This window comes from Nymphaea colorata, chromosome 2 (genome assembly GCF_008831285.2).
Source record: "Nymphaea colorata isolate Beijing-Zhang1983 chromosome 2, ASM883128v2, whole genome shotgun sequence".
Lineage (NCBI taxonomy): Eukaryota > Viridiplantae > Streptophyta > Magnoliopsida > Nymphaeales > Nymphaeaceae > Nymphaea > Nymphaea colorata.
Genome location: NC_045139.1, coordinates 28,974,413 through 28,995,371, shown reverse-complemented (window position 1 = coordinate 28,995,371; position 20,959 = coordinate 28,974,413). Strand labels below are relative to the sequence as shown.

General features: G+C 39.0%; 2 protein-coding genes across 3 annotated transcripts; one reads left to right on the top strand and one right to left on the bottom strand.

Annotated features, from left to right (window-relative positions):
* Positions 1 to 1,465: 1,465 nt before the first annotated feature.
* Positions 1,466 to 8,625, top strand: LOC116248662 (OVARIAN TUMOR DOMAIN-containing deubiquitinating enzyme 5). Of its 2 annotated transcripts, XM_031621584.2 has the most exons (3): positions 1,466 to 1,643; positions 1,744 to 1,920; positions 7,559 to 8,625. In XM_031621584.2, exons 2-3 carry the CDS (start codon positions 1,766 to 1,768, stop codon positions 8,418 to 8,420), a joined length of 1,017 nt encoding a protein of 338 aa, XP_031477444.1. In that variant the 5' UTR covers positions 1,466 to 1,643; positions 1,744 to 1,765; the 3' UTR covers positions 8,421 to 8,625. The 2 variants fall into 2 exon arrangements, with proteins under 2 accessions (XP_031477444.1, XP_031477443.1); XM_031621583.2 differs by lacking the exon at positions 1,466 to 1,643 and having other exon boundaries at positions 1,655 to 1,920.
* A 1,185-nt stretch (positions 8,626 to 9,810) lies between these two features.
* On the bottom strand, positions 9,811 to 18,742 carry LOC116248661 (probable apyrase 6). The gene is made up of 9 exons (XM_031621582.2): positions 17,755 to 18,742; positions 16,881 to 16,993; positions 14,845 to 14,952; positions 13,928 to 13,982; positions 12,390 to 12,581; positions 11,998 to 12,095; positions 11,614 to 11,810; positions 10,476 to 10,730; positions 9,811 to 10,151 (listed from the first exon to the last, which is right to left on the bottom strand). The coding sequence occupies exons 1-9, from the start codon at positions 18,413 to 18,415 to the stop codon at positions 10,148 to 10,150; spliced, it is 1,683 nt and encodes a 560-aa protein (XP_031477442.1). The 5' UTR covers positions 18,416 to 18,742; the 3' UTR covers positions 9,811 to 10,147.
* Between the last annotated feature and the right edge of the window lie 2,217 nt (positions 18,743 to 20,959).

Genomic DNA, 20,959 nt, shown 5'->3' with positions numbered 1-20,959 from the left:
TAGGGTTGAGCAAATCAACCCTAGATTTTTACCTCTTCTGATATGTTGAACCACTTTTGATTAATGGGTCTCAAGCAGAAGCAGTGCTATACGAATAGATTTGTGAAGAAAATAGGGGAGCCAGACAATTAGGCAAATCCATTAAATGCATCAAAAATGTATTATTTTTTAAAACTAAATGGCTTGTCATATTTAAAAAAATAAATGGAAAAAGGATTTTAAAATATGTTAGAAAATTAGTTAAAACTGGACAGGTGGTATTTTTGGATAGGGCCATGGTCTGATTTGATTTGAATCGGCCGATTACGATGACATTCGTCTGGAATCGAAGATCCTTAGCAACCTAATAGGTTTGTAGGACTCGATCGGATTCTACCAACATCAGGAACTTAGAAGTTCCACTATCCTTCATCCTCCGTCAACTATATTTTTGAAACCTTCCGAAACATACGATTGATTTTACAAGAATACTTTTGAATCGAATTTACGGAGTTTGTTAATAGATACAATGCGCCCTCGTAGCAACTGAGGCATCGCAAATGAAAAATAAAGCCGAGAGTAAGTAAACTCACCGCATGACCTTGCAAGGTTCAAGTGTCCAGTCAATTTTCCTTTCACAATTAGAAACAAGTACGTGTGGAATCGAGCTTATTATGTTCAATATGCAAATCCTTTGAAGATAAGTCCAATAAATTAAAATATGATCGTTAGTAACTGAACCAACTATATTTAACAAGGGTAATATTTGGACAATGGTTATAATAACTCAAAATATGCATTGTAAAGATCGGGTTTTGAGAACCCCTTTGGAGAATCGATTAATGCACCGGATTCAATTGAATCGGCGGGAGGATTCGACCAAAAATATTTTAAAAGTTATTTTGATAACAATTAGTAGAAATTTATATCAAAGTCATTTTTTTACAATAATTAAAAAACCGAAATTCGCTACTTTGAACGAGATCAAATTTCTTCAATTTCCGCCAATTCGGCGCGTATTATATGCTTGTTTTTTTTTTTCAATAAAATGCTAGTCCATGGTTCTCTAGTTATTAAGAAAAATTATATTGTAAACTTATCGGTTGAAGCATGTAGGCCGATGCCACTGGTTTCTTCCATCTGATTGACAAGAACGGTGGCGCTCATGTACGTCTGCCTACAGCGCTGGAAGAAACTACTATTTGAGAGAAGAAAACTTGCAAGTCTTATTTGAAAGTTTGGTCATTAGCTTTGATGTCTATAGGTGCTATTCTTATAGATAGATATACATAGATGGTCGTCAGTTTGATTTATATGGATGTTATTTGTAGATGGATGATGCTTAGTTGATGGTGTCCTCCTTAGATCCCATAATAATACTAAATCATAAGAAAATGAAAAAAGAAAGGACCCTTTCCTCCAGATCTTAGACTGACAGATTAATGTTTCGGTTGGATTGGAGTCGGCCGGATCCGGATGAGCATTCTGAAGAGCGGCCGACTCCTGGGAGCGGTCGTGACAAACGGATGACGATTCGACGTATCGAACCCATCGAGGCCGCGCCTTGGTAACATCTGAGACAACCTGGTCCTCTATCTCTTAGAAGGTCGTGGCCCTGGCCCGTGGGCGCCTCCAAACCGACATGTTATCGAGAGGGGCTAAAGGTATCTTCCACTTTCTCCCTTTTATCGTGAACGAAGGGTGCTTCCTTTGCCCATTCCTTCGTCCTTTTTTCCTTTTACAATATTTTCTCTCCGTTTCCAGATATTCAATTCGGAGCTTGTCAATGGAATCAAGAAACGGGGGAACCTATCTTTCCGATGCCGATAACTCTCGCTTCACAGGCAACCCAGAATCAGAAAACAATGACTCTGAAAAGGCTGTAGAGGACCCGCATGAAACTAAAGGAGAAAGCCTTGATCAAATGCTTTCCAGGCACAGGTGTTAAATTTTCTTCGTTCTTTCCCGATCTATATTTCGTTTGGTCGCCATCATATTTTTGTTGCAATATATATTTCGTTTGTTCACCGCCATATTGCTTTGTCGAGAACTTTCTTAAGTTTGTTCATATTGGTGATTTGTTCCCATCCGTGTTTTGATGCTTGAATGCCTTTTTTTAATGCGGTTTTTATCTTCTTCTGTGATAAAACGAAGTTAATGTCAATTTCAGTTTGTTTTTTTTTTTTTGTCGTTAGTATGGGTATGTTCGTTTGCTTTGTCATAGCTTCAGCAATAATATTACTGATTTTGTTTTTGTTTTTGTTGTCTTTGGTGGCAGATAGTTTGAGTTACTCTTGCTACTTATTTGTTCATAATTGTGGCTTACTGATGCTTCTTGATAACCTAGTCCGAATGTTTTAAAAAATCAGTGATATTTGATGGGGTTGGTGGCTAAAGCTTTAACAGTGAAAACTTCTGCAGTGTTGGATATCACATCTAAATTTATTTCATTGAGTGAGAATATGTTTTATGGCTTAAATTGCTCCGAAGCAACCATTCCTCGAATTCCACAAAGTTTGAAGAAAGGAGTGCAAGGACTGCTTGCTATGCGGTTTTGGAGCTCCGTATATGCATAAATCCCTAAAACAGGAATTTCACTTGTAGAAGCAGATAATGTATAAATCAGTTTGAATTGTGGTTCTGCTGTTCTCATAGTTCATGTGTCACCCTCTCTTGTTGTATTTTGCTATTTAGCTTTTGAATAGTTTGTGTGAGAGGGCAAGATCTGCCATCAATTTTTTTTTTTCAAAAATTTCCATTATGAAATGCTTATATTGCTTCAATGAGTTAATTGCTTACAAATAACTATTATTGCTAGTGGTAAATGCAGCAGCAGTGGTTGCTATAGAGTGCTGAGAAGAGGTTACATGTTGCATTACTGAATCATCTAGTCATTAGGCAATTGGGATGCAGAACTACCTATTAGAGGGTTGTGTGTAACCCTTTATTGTTTTATTCTACTCTTTAGATTTTTTATACTTGTATGTTTTTCGAGGGCATATATCTATATTCAATTTTTGTTTGAAATTTTCCATTATGAGATGCTTTTGTTGCTTGTGAAATGCTCTTGTTGTTCCAATGAGTTAATTGCTTGTTCAATTTTTGTTTGAAATTTTCCATTATGAGATGCTTTTGTTGCTTGTGAAATGCTCTTGTTGTTCCAATGAGTTAATTGCTTGTAAATCACAATTATCACTAGTGCTAAATAGAGTAATAATGGTTGCTATAGAGTGCCGATGCAAAGGTAATATGTTGCCTTACCGAAACAATCTAGTTGTTATGCAGTTGCGCTGGCGGTGAAACTACCAGAGCTTCCCTATAAGTTTTGACAAAGATTCGTGGAATTTTAGAGCCACTATCTGTAAATTCTCTTGGTCTTGAAACAAGAGATGTTATTGAACACATACACTAAATTATGTTAATAAGTTTTGACGAAGATTTATGGATTTTTAGAGTCATTATTTGTGAATTCTTTTGCTCTTGAAACAAGAGATGTTGTTGAATACAAATATTTACAAATGCAACGTCTAGTGATGCAATCGATTTCACTACTTTCATCATGGGCTTTTTCTTCAGAATGGAAAGTATAGTCGTTGCTCAACTGCTTGTGTTGATTAAATGATTATCTGTCAATCAACCTTCAGATCATTTAATGCATCCTGTTCTTACTATATTATAAATATCTTTTGTTTCATAAGACAGCCTCCTAAGTCTCACTTCGGAAGATATACCTGATCTAACTGTTGACCAATCGTCAGATCATTTAACATATATTGTTAGTACCATGTTCTTTATCTGTTTTGTTTCCCCACTCTTAAGGCAACCTTGTAAGTCTTATTTTGGAGGATTTACCTATTGTTTAGGCCTGACTATCTACCATTGTTGGCAATCTTTAGATCACCTAAATAGTATCTAGTTCCTACCATGCCATAAATGTGGGTTTTTTCCATGGGTACAGGTATGGGAATTGCAATTTTGATACACGTTATGTCAGGGTATATACACACACACATATATAAAATCCCACAACAATATTTGTTACTTACTGAAAAACAACAAACAAGATATTTAAAACGTAGCTTCAAGAAACAGAAAGAAGGGGTGGAACCCCTGGCTTGCCTCATTGGCAGCCATCCCTGGCAATTGTCATCTCTGGTCATTACTATTGAGTCCTGTTGCAGGTGAACGGAAGGCTGCAGGTGTGAAGGGTGTGACTAAATGGTTGTTGGGTCATTGAGTGAGCACTGTGTGTTAAAATAAAAGGATTATTGTGTTTTGGATTGGTTCTGACCCAGAAAAAATATGGTCGGGTACGGGGGCCATTTTGCCTTACCCGTGTTACTTAGTTTTCCATTCATAGGATATCTTCCTAAGTCGTATTTAGGAGGCCATAATTATTGTTTGCATTTGACCATGTACCACCATCTGGGCCAGATTCTTAATATTTGAAGCATCGCATAAACAGAAATTTGGAAGTTTTAAAGGAGCAATTTAAGAGCTCAATCATTATGAATGTGCTTCTAAAGTGGATACATTGGCTCTTCATTACAGTTGCATGACAAGCAACTATTGTTGGTCAGTGTAATGAAGTGTGGTATGTGGTAGTTGGTCTTCATGATTCCAACTTCCAACCCTTTATCCTTACTACATCAGCAGGTCTCTTCCCATGATGGTGATTTGAATGATGTGATGGAACAGAATCATGACATAGATATTCCAGATCTTTCACAAAGTACTGGTCTTCGTGTATTCATAAAATTCTCTTGCTTTTTCTTGCATAGCCTGCGGTAGTAATTTCAATAATGAGCTCTATTGAGCATGAATATTTACACTTTCTATTACAATACATTCTTAAAATGGTGCTTGCACATAATTTCCTTGTTGTGGAAGGCTGAAATAGTAAATTTGGCAGTTTTAGCATCTATTTGTGTACAAGTGGTGTTGTCCTCAAACATGAAAGATATCGTTCCACACGTGAGAAATTTTCATTTAATGTTGCCTGGATGTCAAATTGCAATTGTACTCAATGAGCAAATGAACCATATCTATTAAAAGCAAAAATGCATGCCAATGGAAAGGCCTTGATCATGTAATTATAGGGGCAAAAAGTGAGCATTAAATAATGCAGAACTGCCTTACGTAATTCTGAACTCTCTCTTAGTTTCTTCTGTGTCACTTCAAGGGTCATTTGCATCCTTTCACATCTTCTAATCCTCAATGAAGGTCCTTTTGAATAGCCATCTGTTAGGAGTTGTTTGCTTTAGTTGAGTCCATTTGAAGTTACTAAGTCTTAGGGAGTTTGGTTAGTGGGTCAGATAAATGGGCCCAGTACACATGTTGTGGAGGTAATTAGAGAGTCTAACCCTCCCCACTTAATACATGTGTAAAGCTGAGCAGGGGTTAAAACCCTAATACAAAATGAAATCTCTCTGTTTCTAAGTGAAGGCTGGGCTTTCACCAAGAGTTAGTGTGTGTGAGTTGCTTGTTAGTGTGAAGGTTAACACTGTCCCATCTCTAGAATCACCCTTCTACAAGTGGACTAATCTATTTTTATGGGAATTAGGAAGCACTGGTCTTAGTTTGTGTCTGTTCATAATGCAGGTTCTACGTAAGTTTTATATGTTTGTTTGGAATGGAGCATATTTAAGGAAGTTAATATCGATTTTCTTCCAGATACTATCAGTTTGATGAGGAACCAGGATTGTTCTGCATGGAAGTGCAGAAAGATTTGAATGAGACTGCTCGATTCTAACGCACACATTTCTCATTCTGTCCTGCTTTTTCTTTTTCTTCTTCTCCTAAAAGTATTGGAAAACATAATTCTATAGCTTTAGCTTTAAGTAAAAGCTAGCAAAAAAGGAGTACCTTGCCGCAGGTTTGATCAACTGTCTGGGTGTTTCTTGAAAACTAGCATGACCAGTGGAGGTCTAACGCTGAGCAGCCTCTCAGTGTGCGTAGACATGAGGCTGGACCTAGGCTTGGTAGTGTGTCCCCTATGATCTAAAGTATATTAACTGTGAGGCCTCCCCTGCTGAATTGAGTCAATGCATCAGGCATATCTGTCTTCAATTGCTATCCTTACTTATTGTACTGCTTTCAGTTCATCTCTTGTTCACTTATCATAATGAGCCAACTGGGCTAAGTTTTCTTCTAAGAAAGAACCTTTTCACGGTTACCCTCTTTGTCATACTGGGTCACCTTTATTCAGTCAGGATGACAATTTCAATTTCTTTAGTTTTCTGTTCAATGAGAGATCTTTCGCGGTCAACTTACTCTATCACCATGGTCATGCGAGCAAATGGATCTAAGATTGGTTCACTTTTTAGGCACGGAAATCAAGTCTATTCCAGTAATTTCAGCTGCCCCAGTGTCTAGTGTTTCATTTTGGTTCCTTTATTAGGAAAATCAGCTACATTTTCCATATTCAATGGCTATAATATGTCACATAGGTGCTCCTCAACAGCTGCCACACCCATGTTGCACCTATGTCGACGCTGGTGCTGGTGCTTTTCCGACACAGCATGTCCAGCACGATCAGCTGAATCAGGCTAAAACTGACCATTTTAAATATGCAATTAACTAAACTAGCTCTAATACAAAAAAATTATATGTAAATATAGAAAAATAAGGTTACTAAACAATTAAATAACTATATAACAAATGACATATATATATATATAACTATAACACACACACACACATATGCATATATAAATCCTTGCCACACCCGCACCTAATTTTTTTCGAAAAATTGCTTCATCCACAACCCGCATCTGCACCTGTACCAGCACCCGCATCCCCTACCCATCTGACATAGCTGTAGACTTTTCTTTGCAAATGATCTTGAATGTTATCTCATTAGGTTGTAATTTTGACAATATCTACTTTGTCCTGCAAACATGGATAGAACAGATGAACGTAGGTGATCAACTAGTTTATCTGGACGTAGGGCATGCTCCTTCTTCCCCTGGTTGATTCTGCAGTAAAGTTGTTTTAACCCTTTCATGTGCAAACCAAAGATGACCAGGTGAAGCTGTGGACTAAGGTTGATGTCATGTTTCCCCAGTATTTGTGAAGGTCTCAGTATCCAAACTTTGAAGGAAGATGTAGCTAAGTTTCCTTCAACTTTCTCACGAGAAAACGAGTGAATTTCAATGCAACCAAGAATTCAGGTGGTGGGAACTGAACTTCTATACCATTTCAGTGTCTTAATTGCGTTTGGTTGCAACCATACAGAATGTTTTTGACTGCCAGCTTTCAGGAAGTGGATGCTGTATTAATGCATGGTTGTTCATTCATGTTTGGTCATCTTTACTGCTTAAACATGAACGAAACGTAGCTAGAATGATGTGTGTGTGTGTGCATGCGTGAGAGAAAGAGAGGGAGAATCTCTCCTCTCTCCTTTTGAAGGAGGTCCACAAGAAATGCAATTGGCCTGTTCCATTTTCTCAGTTTCTTGGTACAGGATGAAATTTTTTGCTATTTGGAATTGGAATTTACTAATTATTTGGTTAAGAATATGTCATTCATGATGCTGCTTTTAGTTGAAGCATATTAAAGGTGTCTCTATCTTCTCTAGAAAAGAGATGTCTGAGCTTCAAGGCAAGGAAATGGAGATGAAAAAGGCAGCTGCCAGAGGCAGCAAAGCTGAACAAAAGGCCAAGAAGAAGCAGGTGGAAGAGGAGATCTCAAGACTTTCCTCAAAACTTAAGGCCAGACATTCAAAGGAACTTGCTTCTTTGGGCTATAAAAGCAAAGAAGGAACAGAGACTAATGACATTGATAATTTGGTGAAGGCCATAGCAGGTGTTTCAGCCAATCATTCTGATTCGGCCAAGCCTAGCAGGAGCTTAAGGCGCAAGGAGAAAAGGGCCCAGCAAGAAGCAGCCCGTGAGCAGCGAATACAAGAAGAGCAAAGCAACATTATCAGTGAACGCATGATTGAGAATGAAAAGCTGGAGAAAAAACTTGAGCCCTTAGGGTTGACCATCAATGAAATCAAGCCAGATGGTCATTGCCTTTACCGAGCAGTAGAAGATCAACTCTCACTTCATGGCAATTCCTTTAGATACACATACCAAGAACTACGAGCCATGGCTGCTGCCTACATGAGAGAGCATGCCACGGAGTTCCTTCCTTTTTTCCTGTCAGAGAACAAGCTAGACACAAGTTCTGAGGATTCCCTCTCTGAAAAATTTGAGAAATACTGTTCCGAAGTCGAGTCAACAGCAGCATGGGGAGGACAACTTGAACTAAGTGCGCTCATGCATTGCTTGAGAAAGCACATCATCATATTTTCTGGATCTTTTCCTGATGTTGAAATGGGTAAGGAGTACAAGACAGAAGGGGGCAACTCTAATCCTAGCATCAGGCTGTCATATCACAAGCATGCGTTTGGATTGGGTGAGCATTACAATTCTGTTGTGCCGATATCTATCTGAAACTTGATGCCCTTGTCCCTTTTTTTGTTCTTCTCACATGATATGTATTTTTATTATGCCATCCCATGATCACATTTTTGTCATCAAGTGGGACATAAAAGAGATGCATTATGGTAAAAAGTCAAAATTTTGCTACTGGTTTTTAAGTCAACTTGTGGAATTTATTCGCCTTCTATTCTGAAGGAATTGACACAGTGAACGTCAATTTTGTGCCCTTATGTCTCTTTAGAAAGTGTGTTTCTTTTTTACTGGGGAGGTTCAATTCAAAATGAAGCTTTCGGAGCCTTTAGTGTGAAGGTTTTCCTTTATATGTTATTTTGCTGCTGTGATACTTTTGTGGCTGCGCTCGCTTTATTTTTTGCTTATATGTCAATTGCGTAATAGCAGCTGCAGGCCCAAGTCCTGGCCCCTCTCTACTACATGACCTGGTTTGGTGGATTGTGGAGGAACTTTTTTGACGATTTCTTTCTCATTTATCTGTTTTACATCTTTCGTTATGATTTCTGAAGCTAAGACTGAAGATGTTCGGTATCGTGGAGAACAAATTCCATGCTGTCGTCATGCATAGAACTTTATCTCAACTTGTAGAAAAGTTCTTCGATAGCGTCATGCTCATGACCCTGTGCATCGTTCAGTTGCAAGTGCCACAACTGTGACCTAAAGTGGTTGTACTCCTCGAGCTTCAAACATGGTTGGCTTATGAGTTGCTGGAGGATGTGCTTTCATGTGACTGTTTGGAACCTCTGGACGAACCGGAACGAAGGACTCCATGATCTGAGCGCTTTTCAGCTCAAGGTGCTTGCTGTCCGGGTGTGGAAGGCCTTTGTTGAGCAGTTTCAGGTTGTGATTAATAATGATTCTAAGGACAGACGGGAATTGGAGTGGCGGCTAAATACGGCCAATCTAATGTTTGGCCTAGTATACCCGACGAGGAGTGGTGCATTCAGATCCTCACGGGCTGGAGGAGCCAGAAGGTAGGAGTTATCGGTGTCCTATGGTGAGTGTCTGGAGATATTCAGATCGATTATAGGGTTTACCCCCCTGATATAGACACAGTAGAGTCGATTTCGTTACTGGAAGTGTTTAATATGCTCTCGAGTTAATGAAGAGGCCATATCCCTTTTTTGGTCTCCAACAACGGGGCCTGGCTTCGGTGGACCAGAGTATGCTTAGCTGACCGTTCACCGGTGCCCAGGGGTTTTGTCTAAGCTGAAGGTTTTTTGTGATAAGATCGCTCCGAATTGACCCAAGCAATGAAACCGAAGCTATGCTAAACCAACTTGTAAAGGATGTCCAACTGCTCTCAACTGTATATAGCTACTTTCTATTTTTTATTAATAAAAGTGGGAGGACTAACCTCTAGCAGGGTTGATTCGGAACGGATGTTATAGACCAGTACACATCATGTGCAGGCACGCCCCCAGGAGAACACCTGGTCAGAGAAAACGAAGGTCCAGCATCTTCCCTCAAGTGAAGCTAGGGCATCCCACTGAAACAACTTTGCAGCCAACGGCGCAAGCGTAACGCTAAAAATGGTTACATTCTTCGAAGGCATGATGTAAAAAAGCCAGCTTATTTTCCTCCATATCTTAAAAGGGGAATGAGAATACGGCATATTAATTCTCTCAACTCAGTTGGCTAACCACAAGGTAGATTTGGCGTTTTGATTTACATCTCGTGAGGGAGTTCGTTGCCGCAATGCACCGGAAGGTGAAGTCAACTAATTCTCACCTGCGTAATGTAAGACAAGTGAAAGAGACAAGGTTTCAGCGCAGTAATAAATCAAATAATTCTCGTCTTCGTCCGCTCTGCTTCCAGGTAGTAGTCAACTACAGAACGTGGCACAGTTTTATGAATGTACAGCGAGATGTCGGCATCAATTTTTAGTTCCCTATGTGGATCCCACCACCCAGACGCACTCTGAGCACAGGTACTAACAAATATACAAAACGCACCTGTGGCTGCACATCTCCTCCGGCATGAAAAATACAATATACCATGTCGATCTACAAACATGAAAATTTTCTTCCATAAGAGCAAAATGAACTGGATCACCTGCTGATGCGTGTAACGATATAACGCCCCTTTTCAAGGTCATAGATGGTCTTTACTTGTGGTTTTCGCCATTTTGATACTGACCATGCTGTGATAATCAAGGCAGCGGCAACAGCAAGAATCGTAAACAGTGTCAGTGAATCATCTGCAAAGATCCAGTTGGAGGGTGGCGTTTGGTTGTCCTTCATTTGCATGATGAAGGCTCCCAGTGCCCATTCTAAGGGAATTTTGCCAACTTCATTTGCAAAACCAACCCTACAGAAAAGAAATCATACAATAATAATCAGATATCACCATCACACTATGCAATGGTAGTAACAGAGTGCCTCAAGGAAGCATGACAATTGATGACGTCAACCACGTGGGTTAGCAACAGCTTACCCTCCCCTACCCAAGAGAATTCACGTGAAATGCACCACAAACAACAGGTATGACCAGCATGATCCAAGTTGTGTTTCAGGCAAAAAAAAGACATTGAAGACGAAGAAACTAGGTCGGCAAGTGAATACTACCTCAACAAGCAAGGACACTATTGACACTATTGAAGGATGCACTAAAACCCTTGGATGATACTGATCCACTATATACGTTTGACCAAAGAAACATATTGCTGAAAGACAGCAGTGAAATATGCCTGCATCGCACTGCATCTTGAAGTAAGAACAATGGTGGAAAAAAAAAAAAAGGCTGAGACTCATGCTTCAAGCTATGTAGAGTTTTCAAGGAAAATGCTTCTGCAAAAGCTTATCTAAATGAAATAATATGCATTAAAGGAAATTCAATAGCAAGAACTGCCTGACCAGATGTATTCGACCCGTATATCAAGAAAGAACTTTCTTCACAATTAACATTTAACAACTGCATTATGCGCAGTACATAATTCATGGCAATTCTATATCAGTGTAACCAACTGGAGACAGATTATATAAAACAATATAAACATGAATGGGACTTTAAGTGAGCAGAAATGCATTTAAAACCTAAATTTTCAGATATCCTGACAAAAGCACATGCAGTTACGTTTGTGCTCTTCAACCTAGTATGTGTACCCCAAACAATAGGAACGAGAAAAGTAATCAACTCATGCATGCATATGGGGGAAAGCTAATGTCAATCATAATGTATCAATGCTCCTCACCTTTTCTCGTCCAATGGTACCCCAAGGCTATCATGCAGAAGTGCGACAATATATGCAGAAGAAAAGCAATATTTGACCAAATCTTCTTCATTAACAGTGTCATATTTCTTCTTCAGCTCAGACCAATCCCCTCCACAGAAATTTTCTCCAGCCAGCATAAGATCAGTAAGGAGTCCCGAAGGAGCCAACCCAAAGAACTGTTGAAAATAGAAAAATATTGCACAAAGAGGCAGATCAAATGTGCATGTTACTACCTGTTCAGGTGTGTTCTAATAAAACTACAGAAGAACATGCCAACACCAAAAGTCATGTTCTCATAGAACTTGACAGTTCGTGAAGCATGAAGCCTTATAGATCAAACATCCGAAAGAAAGCAACTCTAACCTTCGAAGTGTAGAAGAAATTCTCTGTGGCTATAAATCTTCCATGCAAATGAGGAATGAAAGTGGACCCCACATTGCAGTGCCGATACAAGCATTCATCTGCATGTACATCAGTGTTAACCATTCTAAAAGAGCATATAGAAGCAGTTACAAATAAATGAAACAATAAACACCCGAAATTCCATCAACTATTTTTCACAAGCATCATACTTATAAACCAACCCGAGTTCAAGAAGTTATCCCAAATTCTGTAGTTGAAATATTTTTGCAGTCTACAGCCAGAAAACACACTTGACACCTCAAGTGACTTGTGAATATTTTTTGTTGCTGCCAGATACTTTGGTTAGACATATAGCTGTCAAAAGTTGAAACATAAAGATTTCGATCATGTACCATGTCCTTTCTGTAAAAGCATCAGAGCAGCCGATCTACACTCTGAAAAGTTTCCTGCTGCATGAACTGAGACATGGTTATCATTGTTTACCCCCTTCACATAAGTTGAGGGTTCCAATTTTTCCAGAGTACTTCTATATCCTCTAGGAACGCATGGATTGTTCAGGGTCTTCTCTCCCAGAGATTCTGAAGCTGTAACATGAGAAATCAACAGATGTTCAAAGCAAAAGTAAATTTGATACGGACTAAAGGTCTATAAATATTACTATGTATCAGAACTAGAACATATTAAAGCAGGCCACCTTGAAATACCAATCTACATGAGAACAATGGGTAAAAATTCTAGCAATCCAATCAAAAGGCTGACTCAATTGAATTGCAGAAAAATTACTTACAAAGTTAAGATTTCTGTTAACTAAAAGTACTAATGCAATTAAATTGCACAAAAGCTTCTTCAGTCCCCAACTTGATAATGAAGGATAATGAATGAAGATTGTGATTAAGGACTTGTTCCTTGTTCCAAACCCAACAGAACATTATGACATTTCCCTCAAATTCTGTTTTCATTGTTTTCTATAGGTTATTTACAGAACCCAATAAATTACCATTTCTTATGTAGGAACAGGCATCAGCAGATCCAAGCAGACCAATCCCGATCCATATTACAGCCTAACTAACTAAGGATAAAGTGACAACCTGCCCATGGCCCAAGCCTGAGTTTGTAATTCTGGCAGCAAAAGTTATTGGGCTTAGGCTTTTTGGAAACCCATATTTTTGGTGAACATATACGACCTCATGTGTGGCAGATATAAAAAGTTTGTCAACTAAAACTCAGACTAGAGTTTGAGCCACACAAGGCCTGGTCATATTGCATGGAAAGCTGTAAATGCAGCAAAAATCTAGTCCATCTTAGGTCAATCATCAGAAAGCTAAGAAGTACGTCCCAATATCCACCCTTCGAACAACTACCAAAGCATAACATCAAAAAGATTGTAGAAAGGAATCAGTTGGACAACTCTACCTGGCTACACACAAAAAAATGATGCAGAAAATTTTTGAGATACTTCTCTCAAAAAAATGGATGCAAAAGGCAAAATAGGTATGTGATATAGTCATTGGCATGATAAACACAAAAGGCAGCTCAGCATTATGCATATCAAGCTGTACATGCAATCAAAATCTGGTCCATCTTAGGTCAATCACTAGCAAGCTGAGAAGTACACAGCTTAATGTCCACCACTTGACTAATTAATCAAAGCGTCACATCAAAAGACTGTCCAAAGTTGGACTCCTCTATCCAGCAACATACAAGGAAATCATGCAGAAAATTTATGAAATACTTTAATACAAAATTGGATAGAGAAGGCAAACTAAGTTTACGATGTAGTCATTATAAAGTATGATAAACACAAGTCACAAAGGGTATGAACTGAATGCAAAACTGCTCGTAGGCAACTACTTCGTTTTCACTTAAATTTCATAACGAGTACATGAATACCAACAGATTATTTCGCAAGATGCAATATAAAGTAGCTTACACTGCACTCCATCTTTTGAAGCAAGCAACTTATGAACTGAATCATATGCCACATTCTGGAGAAACAAAGGAAAAAGAATATCAGGCCTTATTTATCAATCAAGCAACCTGAATAATGCAAGTTAGAAGAATATCATTACATGCCAAGAGAGAGAAAAAAAAGGAACATACACAGGATAATCCCTATAATCTATATCTAGTAGACATAGACATGGAAACAAGATATGCCTGTAGGAATTTGGTGCCTTATGAGTTTTGAATAGTATGACAATGAGGCATGGCCATTCGTATATTCTTAGCTTAAAGAAATAAAGCATAAATGCTGTCTTTGAGTATTTGACTGACATTTTGTGAAAATAAGTTTAAAATTTTAAATGGTTAAAACTAAAAAAACTTACACAATAAAGATGAGTTGAAAACTGAAAAGTGATGTAATCAATAAAAAAGAGTCATTAAATAACCAGAGAAGTAAATAAATAATTAAAAAATTAATACTAAAAAAGGAAATAAAGTTGCGAAGGCACCATGATAAACATAACTTTTGATAGTATCCCTATTGTGCTGGTGTATTAAGTTATACTGTCATGCCATGTCATTCTAATAGCAACAAATCCAAAACGGGGACTATCATAGCAATGCGGAGGAACTCCAAGGCTGATTTTGCAAAGCAAAGTTGTTGTAAATGGTGCAGTATGGACTCCTACATGCTGGCCTCACCAAGCACAAACTTAAACAGTTATTCAGGCATATGATTTACATTGTTTTGTGCACATGCATGTAAAATGTAAAATTGTATTCTCACAAAGTTGAATTAATTTCTAACCTGCCAAAATTTAATTTTACAAATGACATGTAAACATGTTTAGCTCAAGGAAAAGAGGACATAATGCAAAATAATCAACAAGGCTTGCAAATTACCTGACCAAAGTGAAGCAAACTGTGGCTATACAATCTATAAGTAACTCCACCAAAACTGAGAACACGAGAGAATTCAGGAGGTGGTGGATCTTTAGGAACAAATGTTACCTGATATGGAATGGAAAAAATGCTCCACATCAGCCATAGAGATACTAAAGTTGTTCAAAACAGCTACTCTTGGTAACGGATGGAATATTTCAAGTAAAAGAGCAGAGATGTCAAAGGCGCACAAGAGAGAAAGAATAAAAAATGATATTTCTAAAAATGTAGATACAATAACCTTTTTCATCCAGGTACAGATCCATTAGAAACAAACAACAACCGGGAAGCATATCCTTCAAATACTGAAGAATCCATCCGACAGCAGACACTCACCAATTCAGAGTTTATATGACGAGATAGCTTGAGATACCTGAGGGGAAATTTGATTATCCTGGATCTAAGATCCAAGGGTCAGAGGAACATGGGGCCTACCTTAAACATGGTTCTACAAAGCTGCAACCTTGAGAATTATGAATTAACGATCCTCATTATTCCCCAAATCCATGAGTCTCAAGTCAACCAGGAGGGTTGAACTGAGATTCATAAGATGCAAGAACTGCAGAACCAAGTTGTAATTCATGCATTTTTCAATCAACAGACATAAGGTCCTTCTTAAGGATCATGGATCTAAAATTCTGGGATACAACTTACAAGACTCCATATTCTCATACCACCCTGAATTTGAGATCCAAGGTCATCAAACATTTCCTATGGGATAGGCATTATTAAGATGTTTAAGATATAGCTGAATCTATGCCATATAAGCTGATCCTCCCCATTTCAAGTCTTCTGTGGCAGGGGGACTATGAGGAGCCTGGCAAGGATGCTCATATGAGCTTTGTAGTTTGATCCATGGTCGAACAGTGATCAGATTATCCACAGCGCAGATGGACCTGTTGGCCTTGGACCAGACTATGACAAGAGAAAATAGCCCTAGCCGGTTCCTTTTCAGACCCAAGCAGGAATGGAGATCTTGAAGGCAGTTAGGCTTCTCCTTTGGTTTCACCTTGGTGTTGGCACATACAGGGACTGGATTTATGGTTAATAATGTGATAGAAGCAATCCATACCACTTTTATTCTTTCTTCTACCTTTTGAAGAAATAAATCCTTGTTGCTTTGTCGACAAAACCTCAAATGATCTAGCAAGAATAAATGAAATTCACTCAAGCAAGGAGGCCCTTACATAATGTAAGAATAACATTATTGCAAAGTTCTTCCAATTAAAGCAATATTTCGCAAAGACATGCATTGTTATTACCACTACACATTAAACCTCCTAAGGAAGGCTGCGGCAAAAATGTTTACTTCTTATGTACTTTTTGCCCATGTTCGGAGTTCATAAAATGAGTTCACCACTTTGGTGCTACTGAGTTGGATTTATCAATGGAGGTTGGAGGGTGCTAAAATTACAAAAATAACCTAGGTTTAATGATACTACTCACTGGTTTGTTGCCTGTGGTGGGCTACGTATGCAAAACCATGTTAGAAGTAAACGTAAGTTCAAAAAAACATTGTAGGTCGTACAGTATTATGCCAGATGCATGTGTAGAAAGATAAGACTGCCTCAAAAAGTAGATAGAAGAATGGCAAAAAACCATTATCACATCATTCTAAATCCTTAAGTTTACATTCCACTATGTTTAGTGAGATTGCAAATTGCAAGGTAAAGCCATGGCAGCTATACCAGTATGCAACTAGAGAAAATTCAGATATGATGGTGAAGTAGGAATCCACATGAAGATACAAAAAGTAAGGCCCAAAATTCTCGAGTTTGAAACTTGTCTTAGCAACAAGAAATACTCAAACAAATACCAACTACCACATAAATGCTCGGACAATAGTGGTTGATATCAAATACAAAATTTTCTATTTAACATGGAAATTAAAAACAGAAAAGAACCTGTAAAATTTTCTTCCTATGAAGCTAATACCTGAAGAATGTAGGCAAAGAACATAAACATATAAAATGAACAGCGGGTATTGTATAGTAAACCTGAGCAGATGCCCCACCAAGTTCAATGATTCCAGTTGTTTCATGTGGATCACCTCCTAAAGTGCCAAGGGCATAGTTTGCAGCAACCCAAGCATAGATACCCTCATCAGCTCCTGCAACACGCAACACATTAATCCTTTGGCTTTCTCATTTGAAAAGGTTTCCAATGTATCCTACTTATAATTTCGAAAAATGCTACTTTAAAATAGCAATGAATGGTCACATATTTATGCCAAATGTGCTCTGTGCTTCTTGCCCAGATATGGGTGTCTTACTACGTTGAGGAAACAACAGTCCAAAAAGATGGATAATCATCATTCGTACCGCCACATGCTCCTGTTAATACTTAATAGCTTAGTGCGTTGCCAAAATCAATTAATTATTCACAGTAACCAACACGCTTCGACTACCAATGCTGTCAGCATCACGCCCGTCAAATCTTATAGTTATCAAATATCAAGTATGTTAATTTTGTGAGGAATACCTATCAATTTGTTATCCTTTCGATTGCTGATTTTACCACGGTCAGCTTCAATTGTGCCGTACCCTATAATTGGCAGATTCATATACTCTAGGGTGCCCTTCTTCCTATCTGACTTATGCGATTTGTCTTTTTTGTGGCGGTCTCGAATTACTAAAAAAAATCTCTCGTGACGGTATCCACGAAATTTCAGTGAAATGGCGAACGTCATCGCATCCTTTCTCTTCGAAAACTAGAAAGCTCAAACCAAGGAATTGGAAACAATATGGAAGGCCACCACAAACGGGATCCTTCTAGAACGACAACCTCAAACGAATCTGTTGAAGGCGCATGCTAAACATTATTAAAGAAGTACCAGAGAAATAGAAGCAGAAGAAGCCTAAATAGACATACCTGTGATGACGGAAGCCCACTCGTTCTTGAATTTAAAACCGGACAAAGTAAGAACCTTTCTGCATTCATCTAATATACGTTCCTGCGATTCCAATTCCAGTCTGCGCAGACCCGCCGTTGCCATCAACCTAACCTCGGTTTCTGCCCACTGATCTTTGGGAATCCTCTCTTTCGCAAACTTCAAAAGACCCAAGATCGACCTCCCAGCCCCATCAGGGTCCTCCTCAAACGCCGACAACCCAGGGTGTGTCCTCATCGTCGCAAAATTCTCCTTGGAAATCGATTCCAAAACCGGCACTCTTCCGTCGTTACGATACTCGAACAGGTGAATCCGCGTGCCCGTGCTCCCACCATCTATAACGATCCCATACCCCTTCATTTTCCCCTTGCGGAACCCTACATTGAACTGGGAGCCGACCACCAACGCTAACACGCAGAACAGCCCAACCAGGAGGAGCACAACGGAGACGATGATTCCGACGCTAGATTTCGTCGTCTGCGGACTCGAGGGCTTCGTGTTCGCTAGAGGAACCCGGGGAAGGACTTGAAATCTAGCAGGAAAATTCATGGGATTCGATCGGGAAGGAAACTTGAAGGACTCCATCTCAGTAATCGCCGTGCATGTGATGGTCTGATGGGCGCGCCAGACGGATCTACGCATCAAAAGTCAAGGAATGCTTCCCCGGAATCCAGCGCATCTCGCAACAGAAAGATCGAACCAAAACACGAATAAAATAAATGACGAAGCCGCGGGCTTTTTCCTTGAAAAAATATGGTGCCAAATCGAGGGAAGAAGATCGCAACGAAACAAATAGAATTGGGCGAGCGAAAGATTCAGGATTCAGAATGGGAGGAGGAGGAGAAGGACGGCAAGGACAGGGATTGCGATTGGAGGGTCTGAGGGAGACAAGACCCTCCCTCTGGACCTCTCTCGCTCTCTCCGTCTCTCCGCCACCCCTCACGAAGAAGACGACGATGCGTCTGCCCGGTTCCGAGGATTTATATAAAGCTGCCGACGATCTGTGCTTATGGTACGAGGATCGCCTAGTATTGTTTCCGTGCTAGATCGATTGTCTGCCGTTCATCCTGTGGATGGACGGTGGTTAGCGACAAGTCCGTTTGTGGGTTCACGCAACTCGAACGCATCTGAGCTTCAGCTTGCAAGAGAGCCTGAAAAAAAAAAAAAAAAAAAACTTGACGTTTTTGAGAGTATATACAAAAGTCTGGTGCCCAAGAAGAAATTCCCTTTACAAACAAGGCATACGCATTGCCCGAGAGCTTTTCCTCTCTAAAATTTCACAAAGGCTGTCCAAATTTTTCTCATTTTCACAAAAACCATCGAATATTGAGGGCTGGTTAGAAACTTAGTTCAAAGCACCCGCTTTCTCCAATTTAATTTGGCATTTTCTCACTGCACAATATTTTTTTATTAAAGTGGTTGGACCAACTTTATCATAAATGAGTTTATAATCAAATTTTATACTTGAAAACCATGTGATCTTGCTAAGCCGTGAAATTTGGAATCCTTTGCTAATACTTATTAATCTCAATTAGTTATCGTATAAATGCATGACAACATGCATGCATCATCCACAACTAAGAAGTGGTTTCTCAACTAATTGGGTAGTAGATATAAGCAGTGTCGGCTGTGTAGCTGCAAAAAATTATGTAGAAAAAACAATCTTTTGTTCATTCTGAACTTCTTAACGGCACTTTATGCCCAAGAACCTGGAAGCATATCCTTAGACCAGGAATGGTTATATGCTCGGGCGACGAACACACTTGCTGAAAGCCAGAAATAGCCAAACTACCCTTGGACATGGAAAAGGGGAGATTATCACACCCCCTCCCTTCTTTGAAGTCATGTCAGATTCAAGATCCACAATGAGAACACCGAGGAAATCGGATCTGTGAATTAGAGTTCGGACCCTTCCCCTAACCAACCTGAGATCCTCAGTTTTGAAGCAATGTGGTTTCCGATCACATAGACTTGACCTAAATGTTTTCTTTCCTTTGTTTTTTAACTTGAGCATATTGATGTCATCTAACTACAGGCGATGGACCTTCTTAAAAATTCCATATATAAAAAAATAGGCCCTTTGTTAATGAACACCCGGTGCAGGTTGATTGTCAATGTCAACGGATTAGGAATTGCTCATCATCTCACCCACATATTATCACCAAACAAAACTTGACAAGCCTTAAAGATTTTACTAAACATACTGTATTTTATTTGCCATTTAACTTTTGCTAGCTTCTTTTCGTTCTTTACTTTTTCCGTGAGGATATTGGCGTCAGGCACACCCTTAGTTGGAAGTTAATGACTTACATTACATGTCAAGAGATTCGCCTGGGCATTGAGCTTCTGACTTCCTTCAGTTTAGAACTTTAACCCTTACCGAGTTGTATAGAGATCTTATAAAGCTTGCTGTCTCTTAAAATTTGAAGCTAAAAGATCGTAAGATATGAAGTAATTTCCCCATTCAAAGCTGCACTGCAGCGATGTAAGATGTATCTCAAATGGAATCTGCAGTGCTTCTCTGAAATTTTCCTGCCAAGCCCAATAAAATTTACCTTATAAGTGATCTGACAAGTTCAAAAGGCATCTCAAGCTCCAAACTCATCACAAGAAAGAAGAAGCAATGTACTTTTCAACACCCAAGTGGATGTGCAGATGGTGATGGACGACGTCTGGCACATACAGAAAACCTGATGATACGGTGCTCAACCCATTCTCGTTCCTTGCAACAAATAATAAACGGCACCAACATGACAAATTTGTAGACATCACATTCCGGGGCATTCGTAACTATTGCATAGGATACTAGGAACTTGGCCATTTACCTCATTGTTGAAAAAAAAAAAAGCATAATTACTGAGTTAATTAAGTCACACCAATCAAACAACAACTATGTTTCAAAGCAACAATGTAAGTTTCTTCTGGTTTCTGGTTTTTGGAGAAGCCAGCACATCTGTATGAGCAGTCGTTCAGAATTCCAATTATTTTGCATGTTATATATCATGTTCTCTCGATAAAAATATGTATTCTGTAAATTGGATGCTCAAAGTTTCTTGTTCTAAATGATGTCCATTTGGATCTACAGATTTTGATTGTCTATGACTCTATCCATTTAGCTTCTAATTGAGCTATGAGTATGAAGGATGGATCTTGATATTCTGGTCGTGTGATTGAACATCATGCACG